At 37.2% G+C, this 11,321-nt stretch overlaps 2 protein-coding genes across 48 annotated transcripts in view; one reads left to right on the forward strand and one right to left on the reverse strand.

The window, feature by feature from the left end:
* LOC124148760 overlaps positions 1-7,988 on the forward strand; it is a 15,751-nt gene extending 7,763 nt beyond the window's left edge. The window contains exons 12-30 of the mRNA XM_048398313.1: positions 63-121; positions 358-540; positions 633-674; positions 887-973; positions 2,971-3,039; positions 3,398-3,480; positions 3,641-3,770; positions 3,967-3,999; positions 4,108-4,179; positions 4,370-4,423; positions 5,196-5,288; positions 5,458-5,486; positions 5,763-5,806; positions 5,971-6,077; positions 6,370-6,522; positions 6,803-6,864; positions 7,069-7,134; positions 7,257-7,333; positions 7,931-7,988. Coding sequence (XP_048254270.1) covers positions 63-121; positions 358-540; positions 633-674; positions 887-973; positions 2,971-3,039; positions 3,398-3,480; positions 3,641-3,770; positions 3,967-3,999; positions 4,108-4,179; positions 4,370-4,423; positions 5,196-5,288; positions 5,458-5,486; positions 5,763-5,806; positions 5,971-6,077; positions 6,370-6,522; positions 6,803-6,864; positions 7,069-7,134; positions 7,257-7,333; positions 7,931-7,938 — 1,451 coding nt within the window. The 3' untranslated portion in view covers positions 7,939-7,988. The remainder of the gene's footprint in view (positions 1-62; positions 122-357; positions 541-632; positions 675-886; positions 974-2,970; positions 3,040-3,397; positions 3,481-3,640; positions 3,771-3,966; positions 4,000-4,107; positions 4,180-4,369; positions 4,424-5,195; positions 5,289-5,457; positions 5,487-5,762; positions 5,807-5,970; positions 6,078-6,369; positions 6,523-6,802; positions 6,865-7,068; positions 7,135-7,256; positions 7,334-7,930) is intronic.
* The window catches only part of LOC124125313 (zonadhesin-like), a 345,476-nt gene that overhangs the window by 287,535 nt on the left and 46,620 nt on the right, over positions 1-11,321 (reverse strand). The gene's annotated exons all lie outside the window — the stretch shown is intronic.

The raw sequence follows: 11,321 nt of genomic DNA on the forward strand, positions 1-11,321 counted from the left end.
TACATGACGTATATGTCATTTTAGCAAGCTGTTGCCGAAACAATCCGTCATTGTTATTTTAGGACAAGTGGAATGTTCCACCGCGCAAGCAGATTCATCACCATTGCCGGCGGAGGATGTGGTGAGTGTGATGAAACATATTGATATTTTCGTCTTTACAAATATGCTTACGATACAGGACGAACTGCCTTAAGGTAGAGAGTCATGTAATAATGTTTGTTATTACAGGGCGGTTTAACTTTAACTGTTACTTGTAACCTATAACTAAGTACACTTACAATATATAAAGGAAATATAAACTTGGCGGATACAATGATATCTTTGATATATAGATATAATTTGTTGTATGTTTTTCAGTTTCAAGATATCTGTAATGATGACAGAAGATTGGACGAAATAGTAGTGACGATAGGTCCCTACCGAATATCAAAATTGGATATTCTGACAATAGCACCAATACTTCCGAAAGAAACAGAAGACCAGCTGAGAGTGAAAATTGACAAAGAGACCAGATGGACTGTGGGCTGGTTAAATGATCAGGTATGTGTACACCACTGTATACACATGAAGTACATTTATTAAACGGTGATAAAGTGGAACAATAACGTTAATAATATTATGTTTCTTTGCAGATAATAAACGTCTTCTTGTATGTGCTGTGTCAAAGGCGGGGGGTAAGTGACAGGATATTCAACATACCGTGATATATACATATGATATGTACAAAATGATATGTAGATATGTTTACAAGATGCCATGTCATTCATTAATAGATTAATCAACTTTGTTACAAATTGTGATAATGTGTGCAAATACCAAAACAATATTCGTCCTTGAATATATCACTTGCTATTTTAGAATATGTTATTTGTTTCGGGGTAAGCAGAGAAACGCAGCTTTATCAAGCCAAGTTATAGAGGGATGGCAACATTTCAAGTCCAAAAGGAGACGCCGGGCGCCACTTGTTCAAAAGGTCAGAATTGCTTTTTAGAAATATCTGCAGTTACAATTTTAAACTGAAGACAAAATATGCCAAGGGAATATATAGTTTTTTTATTCGCCCGTAAAGAGATCACCCGTTTAATAAACATACAGCTGTATAACACGTTGTATAATACCAAAGCGCGTGCTTATATACTGCGGGAACAAGTTTCAGTAACAAATATTGAAAACTCCCAACATCCCTGGGCTTATTCAACGACATTGCGTGTAGTGACGATAGATCACTGAGAGGGTATGCACACGCAATGACCCTCTCAACCCTGATGCTATGCTGACGTCACATGACATTGTTTCGTGGTTGGATCTTGTAACAATATTCTACATATTACGTCAGAGGGTATTGTGACGTGTTGTAATCTTTTTGATGCAGCATCCTGTTCCACAAGTCGATAGTAGAGCAACGACAGACGTAAGTTTATGTTACTATAAGGGTAAATCTATTTTTCAGTGCATTATCATTTGCAGAAGCCCGAGGTCTTCCATTAAGACCGAGGGTTTCTGCAAATGATAATGCCCTGAAAAATAGCGTTACCGTTATAATAGCTAAAAAGGATGGAATTTGTTATCAAATAAAAAGAATCAACGATATCGGTTTTGAAACATTTACTGCAATCAACACGAATGTCACTGACCCGCTTTTACAAATATGGAAACGCCATAGAACAAACCAGATGACGTCACTATTGAACATGACGTCACCTATCCCTATCCGAACAAATAGTCAAAACCCAAGTATGACATCATCTGGTTTGTTCTATGACATTTCCATATTTGTAATAGTGGGTCAGTAACATATTTAGAAAAGTTATAAACGGCAAGTAATAAATAAATTACTAAGCTCGCTCCTGTTTAATAACATTTTTATGAAACTCGTGAATAGTTTCTTGTATCGGACTCCCTTTCGGTCGTGAGATACCAGAACTATTCACTCGTTTCATACGATAAGTATTACAAAGGAGCTCGTTTAGTATTCTCTATTTGTCATAAAGTGGGAATGGGTAAAGAGAAGAATATTTCGAAGATGACGTTGAGGAAAAGATATCATTCACTGTCGGTTGGTGAATAAGAATCGCCTAGCCTTGCAAGGCTTGTCATTATTGAGAAAAGAAAATTAAATCTTCAAGAAAAAGCGTTTTCTGAAATTGACAGTATCATAAGTGAGATAAGATGCACTGGAAGAGTTTCTGAACCGCCGAAAGACGCCGACATATTGAGGAAATGAATTGAATGAATTGAATAAAGTTGATGAAGACAAACATTCCCTTAATGTAGCAACAGGTAACTGGATACATGTCAAGTCTAATCGTTGCACATATATGAAACCTTAAGACGGGATATTATGTTGTTTGTTGTTGTAATGCCACAATAAACAATAGTCTAGGTATATGGCGACGTTTTAATCATGTACATGCTACTGTTGGAACTACTTCTAGATTAACAATATGATATGAGGTACGGTATGAAACAAAAGGTATGTTTTCAAGATGGATGCATGTTGTTATACTGTCTTCAGTTGTCAGATATATATGGGCAGTGAATGTCATAAGAAACGTTTTAATAGAAGATAGATGCAGTTCTTTTGATGGTTGATGTTTTAACATAATGACATGGAAACGAACTATGTACATGAGATGAACATAGATATAATTTACCAGTGATATTTTATTCAATTAAATATTTTATGGCTAACTGAAAATTGCCACAACACAACAACATAGGCTACTGTGAAAGACTCGCTACACTAATAAAGAAAACAAAATTTAATGTCCTCAATAATATATGTGAACAACCGATTGCCTGTTAATACATATGATACCAGAGATGTTCAAGGGACGACATGAGATACCGTTTGTAGGCTGAGATTAAGTACACAATGCCGTGAGACAGCACAACCTTAGTCCTGTACTGTAGATTGTAGGTATTTGAGTATTGTTCCGAATGTAAAGGACCATGTTCGTTGTATTTCAGGAAAAACTCTCGGAAGCAGAGAAAGTGTTTATACCGATTCACAGACATGGAAGCCATTGGACATTGCTGGTAAGTTGTATTTCCTAGGTATTTGAGACAGAAATTGACCACACATGAATGGTGCCTATCGTATGTGTGTAGTTGTGTGACTCACGTCGAAGTGTGTGGGCGTGTGTTGGATTTCAATCGTGTGACTGAATTTCGGGTCGATCACTTGATCCTCAGATTTGTGTACAGGCCCACGTCGGATGGCAACAAATACATACGTTTTTGTGCAAATTGTGTGAATGGCAGTTGCTTCCATTTGGGGAGACATGCTTACCCCTTTCGTAAAAACCTGGCGTCGTCTTTGATTTTCAGTTTACCTTTATGTGAAGGTCACATATAGACGTACAACAGTTACTGTCACTCCTTATTTCTGACGCAGGTGTTGGATGTACAAGCCAAACGAATGCGCTTCTATGACCCCTTGAACCGGAGATTAGACGAAGAAGTGGTCAACACAACAAGGTAGGGTTGCTGAATAAGTAAATGCCCTATATCGCCACATCTATATTAATAAATGAAGTAGTTTTATAGCCTTACAAGTACATGGCTGCTTACGTTATTACTATGAACTGCTGCGTTGCCTGTCGGTCCAAACTCATTGCATTTGCACTTTTCTTCAAAGGGAGTACATGGAATACAGACTTCAGAATGTACCAGATGATGCAATTGACCTATCAAACTTCAACGTAGAGGTCAGTCATGAGTACACCACACAGACGGATGCTACAAGCTGTGGTGTTTGCATATGCATAGTGAGTACAGCAAGGTCTTAGAAAGAGTTGTTCAAAACTGAATAATAACGATTAAATATTTTCTCGCCACTGATTACACTTTGACTTATTCACGGTTACTATGAAGAAAATATTTTTTTTAAATTTATGTAAATGAAAGAATACCTGGAATAGTGAGTGATTTAATGGTCACATTGAATATGATTTCGTGTTTCAGTATGCGTGGAACGAATGCAGCAAGGACAAGAAGGTACGACCGTTTTTGTGGTGTATTGAAGTTCTAATGTATAGCAGTTATATTACAGACGATATGTATCAATGATTATTTTTAAAAATAAAAACATGACATATTTTGCAGTGTGACCCGAGCAGTTGCCGTTCTTTCATAGCCAAAGAAATTTTGAATGCAGTGAAGGATGTGGAACCAAAGGTACTTTATTTGTGCACTGTGAATAATTGTGACAGTAATGGGCATATACGCTACTGTTTATTGTTCGTAAGCTAACCAAAGGTATGTGTCACAAATATATCCCCGTATTTCGAATATTCAATAAGTAATTCACATGCAATTCTATTCTACTTATAAAATATGTGCTACTTGGAACATCGTTCCATTTCAGAATACAACAAAGGAAATACGAAGCAAATACGGACTGCGGGAGCAAGTTCCAGTGGTAAAACATAATGAGGTTTCACTGATACATCTAGATGGTCGATTCCATTTCATGTAGTACTGAAAATACATTTAGTATACATGCGACCCGTGAAGATCCGGGTAGAATAGGTCTTCAGCAACCCATGCTTGCCGTAAAAGGCGACTATGCTTGTCGTAAAAGGCGACTAACGGGATTGGGGGGTCAAGCTCCCTGACTTGGTTGATGCATGTCATCTATCCCAATTGCGTGGATCGATGCTCATGATATTAATCACTGGATTGTCTGGTCCAGTGGTCCAGACTCGATTATTTACAGACAGCCGTCATATAACTGGAATATTGCTGAATGCGGCGTTAAACAACAAACCAACCAACCAACTAGTACACATGCATGTGTTATGCACATAATGCATTAAGTACCCATGACAACAAACTGTTATGATTCATACCTAAAATACACCCGTGAAGATCCGGGTCAGAAAAGGGTCTTCAACAACCCATGCTTTTCGGAAAAACGGGGTCTGTGCTTGCCGACTTTTATTCAGTGAATTTATCTCCATAAGTTTGCATGGAAGTGATGCGACCCTATATACATGTTGTATTCACGTGCACTTTCTGGTTTCATAAGGTAATATAGAATTGACGTAATTTAATTCGTACTATAATTCATTAAACATAATAACTAGTAATAATGGTACACTGTTTCAAAATTTCATATAAAATTTATTCGCTCCTGAAATTCTGTTACTACACTCAGGACACAAATACATTTCTATATGTTTCTGAATCAGAAGAGATTTTCGGATTCGTGGTGTGCTGACCAACCTCTGCCATTGAAACGAATACGAAGACCTGAATATGCGGCATTGAAGATCCAAACACAGGTACAGAAAGTAAAATCTGATTCATGAAATAACTGAATGTTCTGTTCTTGCTCCATCACAAGAAGACTTACGAGAGTGTTGTACAGTTCGTATCTTAGGTTGATAAATAGTATACATTTGTTAAAAATTGGTTTGTGAATGACCATAGAATTGTTTGTATTTCATTTAGAAACCGAATCCTGAGGTGCAGCTTAAAAGGTATGATACTTTTGACAATAATATATGAAAACATTTTAATAATCATAATAAATCTTTGCTTGAAACATGATACGATTAAGACGATATCATAAGTTTGTGAATAATAAATTTCTATACTTGTGTCGCTTGATACACATCGACTAGTCACATAAGTTTGCAGGCAGTTATCATACAGCAATTAAAATATATTGGAGAAAGAATAATTACTAATTGCATTTACTGTTGCGAAAGAGGGAATACTAGAGATAATTATTAATTTACTACATATTATTGCAGCACAAAATGTGTCGAAAAGACGACAGTGACAAGAAAAGCCATGCGTGAGTATTTGTTTAGAAACCAACCTCATATAAGAATTAAGACACACATGCACGCACGCACGCACACGCACGCACACACATGCACACACAGACAAACACACAGAGAGAAAAAGATGCCCATGGTATAAACTCAAAGTATGAATATGTTTGTTTAATACAAATAGCGGTTCCTGCAGTAGACATGAAGGAATATGGTGACCAACAAGTGAACATACTTGCTGATGATCTCGAGGAGCTGAGGACTGTGGAACGATCAGAATTCCGAAATGTGGTATGAACATTCATATATATTGACCTAGTTTCAGTTGTAAATATTATATTGGCATAACAACTTGTGAGTTTCAATATAGATAGATAGATAGATAGATAGATAGATAGATAATTAGATAGATAGATAGATAGATAGATAGTGTTAATCTCTAGACTGTAGTAAATGTGTCACGAATAACAATATGAAAACGTATTTTTGATGACGTTTTTATTCCATTGGATTTGTAACTTTATAAATATGTTTCTGTGTACACTTGATGAACGGTATAACTAGGAATGTTTTGTTCCTTTAGTTGGAAAAGATAATTGATGAAGATGTACCCAGGCTGTACCGGTACCCAACAAATGATACAGAAGAAGTACCTGAAGAGTTCAGGAGACATGTGCTTTATTTTCAACGAAAGAAGCTGGAGAGGAGCAGGGCCATGTCCCACCTCAATGCTGTTGTAAATATTACTCTAATTTGACTTCACGAATGTTGAAAACGCCTATTAATTTGCCAGTGTTTGGAAATACTGATAACCATCTCAACACAGAAATACTGAGTTACATATTAAATTTGCTTACAGATAAACGGTATGTTCATACTACAGTGACATTTGTCTAACCGGCCTCTGTCTAAAGCGGATATGCCCATATATGAAGATATTTTCGATCCAAACTTTTACACGTAAATTTATACTGAGAGTACATGACATGACTTAATGATAGAATGACTGCTTTCAGGGATATGCCATACTGATGCAGTCCATGGAGACACATTTGGTGACGAGGACAAGAGGTCCAAGGTAAGTATAGGATAAAATAAACTTAAGGAACATATTTAATTTTCCATCAAGAAGCTTCTGTTTGTTTGTCATCACTATATAAGAATCAAGCGCGTATTAAGAACGAATAAGCTTTGTTTCCACAACTGACCGATAGTTTTACGCTATACACTACCAACAAATATACAGAAATGATGTAGTGATTTATTTAATTTGCATTTTCAGACTTTATGACATCACAAAAAGAAATCTGATACTACCCGATGTTGTACTACAATTTGGACGTCCAAGGTATGTGACTGATGATTGTAAGTTGTAATACATAGTTCTGTCCTAATGGTTGTACGGGTGACAGAAACATGAGGCTTCAGCCATCACAAAAATTGCTGTCACTCGATTCATATATTTTTCAGGAACGACTATTTCCTCAAAGTGGTGGAAGATTTCATTTTCTACCATGCCAGAAAGCATTTCGAAACAAGGCACACAGGTATGTAATTCTTGAGTGGGTGAGTGAGTAAGTGAGTGTGATGTTCGTGGATATGAGTATACCAATAATAAATGAAAGGATTTGTCAGCATATTAAAGAGGAGAGAAAATGCCGAGGTCATGCAGGTCGAAGTCATGTAGGTCGAAGTCATGTAATCCTTAAATGACTGTCACTTCGTTGAAACCATTTTGTGTAAATATACTACTTTTGCATTTTCAACATGTATACTCGAACCGTGTTTTGTCGAATGTACCGATATGTCGAACCTTGTCTGTGGTCGCGACCGCCTATACAAATACATATAAATTTACCCGCATCTGTCTAATTAGACACGATATAACATATCGTTATCTCGAAATTTGACTTAAATATTTAATGCTTGCCACGTTAACAGTTTTGAGAAGCGCAAATAAACATCTCGCATAGTTGTGAGCAATTCTCCTACATACATGCATGTATAGGCCTATTTGTAGTATATTTCTTCTCACATCTAACAATGCTGTAAATGGATTTTGAACCAATTGTTCATACACGTATGTAGTTACAATTTTGTCCAGTTGTCATGTATGTAACTTTTAGTTCGTTATTTTGTTTCAGATTCATGACAGATTGGATATGCGCTTATTTAAGAGAAAGCGTTATGAGTACATAAGAGTATATTTATTACAAAAAATGAGGACCGGGTTGATATAAGAGTGAGTGAAAGGTTGATACTGGAGTGAATGAGTGAGTGACATTAAGAAGATATGTTGTTTGAATATTGAATATTTGATGTTTGTGCTTAGTGGAAGGCCACAGAAAACTTGTTTAATAGAAATTAGCGTAAAGCAATTGACAAATTATCCACTTATTACAAGGCTGGATAAGTGAAAGAGAGCTAAATATTCCAATGAACAAATACGCGAAATTGCAGCAAATTAAGAACATGTAGTGTGCAATTCATGGGACTAAATTAAATATAAAAGTCGTGTATGAACCCTATTTACTACTAGATTGTAATCAATACATTATAAATATGGGAACACTGCCCACTTCCTGGAATGTACAAGCAAAACAACCGAAACTAAACAACACATTAAAACACAAATGTTATTTCAGAAAGTGGTCATATGTAACAAGTGTCATATTTGGGACAACACTTTCTTAGTAAAGTACAAATTCTCGCACTTTGTTTGGTTGAGTCCCTATCTAATTACCCACTCAGCCACCGAGGCTTACGCAAAAATGGAAGTACGACTACTGGTAGTCTAGATCACGTACTTTGTGTACCGTTCTGACAAGTGTAAATTGGCACAGCTCCCATGGCCGAAAGCTATGAACTTTACTAAGAAAGTGTCATCCAAAATATAACATTTGTTACATATGACCACTTTCTAAAATGACATTTGTGTGTTCATAAACTTAGCACTTTTGTCTCCAAAATTACTATAAAGAATAAGAAGGCCTCACTGCACACTTTGGATAGCAGAAATACCAACCTGAATATAAATACAATACAAAGAACTATATATTGCACCTTACGGTTTATTAAGCAGCAGCAGCTGTGACAAGTTTATAACAATGTCATTCAAAGAATAGAACTTACACAAAAGGCATCCGGTGAGTTATCACTGTTGGGGACAAGAGATCTACTCACGCACCCAGTGGCAAACTGGGCATCATTGAGCTGAGTACTCAAGCAGTCCAGACAGACACAACCCATGCACTGTGTCAAAGGCCGACAAACTTATTCTCAGATCTGACGTTTACAGAACACCCCTAATACATGAATCACTTCACTTAAAGTCAAAGGCTCTTCACTTAGTTTACTCTTTTCCATATTTTCAATTTTGTAGATATATGTTTGTACATCTAGTCTAATACCACCATTAGCCATCAAATGTATATAAAGTTCAGTTCAGTGTCGTCTGAAGGAACTTCCATACGTATGTGTAATGGACAGAAGTGACAGTCGCTAGGGCAACGTGAATGAGTGAACTGTTCATTTGAATAATTGTGTCATTTGTACTACTTGCTCTGTGTTTATATCTAATACTCTCTTAATTATGTAATCACGACCCCAAGAACGCGAGGGTTAGTACATGTACTGGTCTTCAGCAACCCATGCTTGTAGTAAAAGACGACTAACGGGATGCATATCATCGTATACCATTTGCGTGATCGATGCTCACGATGTCAATCACTGGATTGTCTGGTGTAGACTCGATTATTTACAGACCCGTGGTCATTAGCTGGAATATTGCTGAGTGCGGCGTTGAATAACAAATATAAATGTATTAATGGCCTTAAATGTTGATGTGACCCTATGGGGAGTCCTAAAGAAGTAGGCGTTGCCTCAAGTAACCTGTGCTTGTCGTAAGCGGCGACTTACGTGGACTGGGTGGTCGGACTCGGTGACTCGGTTGATTGAGTGTCACAGTATCCCGAGTGTGTTAATATTTGCTGGTGAAGCTATTTGAAGCAGGTATACCTAACACACCTTTTTTATTACAATGGATATATTATATGTGTTTATTATTCTGTTATGAATAAATGTCTTTGTTATCATGTACCCCAAAGTTTGAGTTCATTGTGTGCACTTAATGCATATGTATGGTGTTATAGGCTTCAACGGCTACATCACGGCGTCGGGGGGCTGCAGGAATGGGCTTCAAACGAAACATTACCCCGATGTAAGGAATCGAACTCGACAGTTTAGGCGTTGATTGAGACACTGAGCTACCCTTTCGCTAATATGGACATATTTTCTTCACACCTATTACATTTACAAATATTACCGTGCACAGTGGAATCTGTCGGGACAGGACTTTAACTAATCAGCATTTGTAATACAAGGCGATATCAATGGTGCCGAATATACTATGATTCATAATAATACTTCTATAATATTCCTAACACAGGCCTCTGTAAAAATCAGACTAACTTTCGGCCCCACAATAAGTAAAACGTTCATTTCACCTGGATGTCAAAACAATGACGCAATGAAGTCCGAAGCAGATATTCCACTGTACTACACAATACACATTGAACGTCAAAAGCCCATTGGATGAATGTGCAATTGCAATGCTGATGCGATAGGGTAATTCTGTCAAATGTTGGAGGCAAAGGGAATTCCAAAGCTTTGTACACATAGATTGCGGTGTTCTCAGCATTCCAGAGAATCCTGCGCTCGTCCTTACGGTAGACTTCACCAAATGCATGGTGATAAATGATGATTTGTTTGTTGTTTAACGCCGCACTCAGCAGTATTCTAGCTATATGACGGCGTCTGTAAATAATCGAACCTGCACCAGACAATCCAGTGATTGACATCATGAGCATCTATCTACGCAATTGGAATAAGATGACATACATCAACTAAGTCAGCGAGCCTGACAACCCGATCCTGTTAATCGCCTTTTACGACATGCATGGGTTGCTGACGACCGATTCTAATCAGGAGCATAAACGGCGTCTCACCTACCATGGGAGGTATTTACAGGTTGTTACAATCAGCAATCCCCATTATTTGAATCGGCCAGATGTTGTATTTTTAGTAATTTATTGTGTATTGTTCGTCATACATGATGCGACATACTAATGCAATATTTTCGCCTTTGTTAACGGTACCAAAACACTACAGAGATGTAATGATGATTTCCCCTGATATTGTGCAGTCTGGATCAATTAGAATTGACTGAAGGGTTTGGCAATAACACTATGGTCATATAAATTCGTCTACCGTAAATAAACCAGAATTGATTAAGTAAACTATGTAACTAACTTTTCTGACAAACACTATATTTATATTAAAAAGTGCAGAACATTGAAAAAATATTTTAATTATCTCAAGAAGTCGGCGTGAGAGTTCTGGAGACGGATGTGAGTTAGGGGCGTCCCGTATTTCTACAGCCTCGTAATAAAGGATCTGGCGAGGGAGACTTGCCGCCAGTCTATGTAACTTAACTCTCCCCTGGGTTCACGCTTACTGGCACTTCCTTGTGGCTCC

This window comes from Haliotis rufescens, unplaced genomic scaffold, assembly GCF_023055435.1.
Source record: "Haliotis rufescens isolate VD_foot unplaced genomic scaffold, xgHalRufe1.0.p SCAF_18, whole genome shotgun sequence".
In the NCBI taxonomy this organism is placed as follows: Eukaryota; Metazoa; Mollusca; class Gastropoda; order Lepetellida; family Haliotidae; genus Haliotis; species Haliotis rufescens.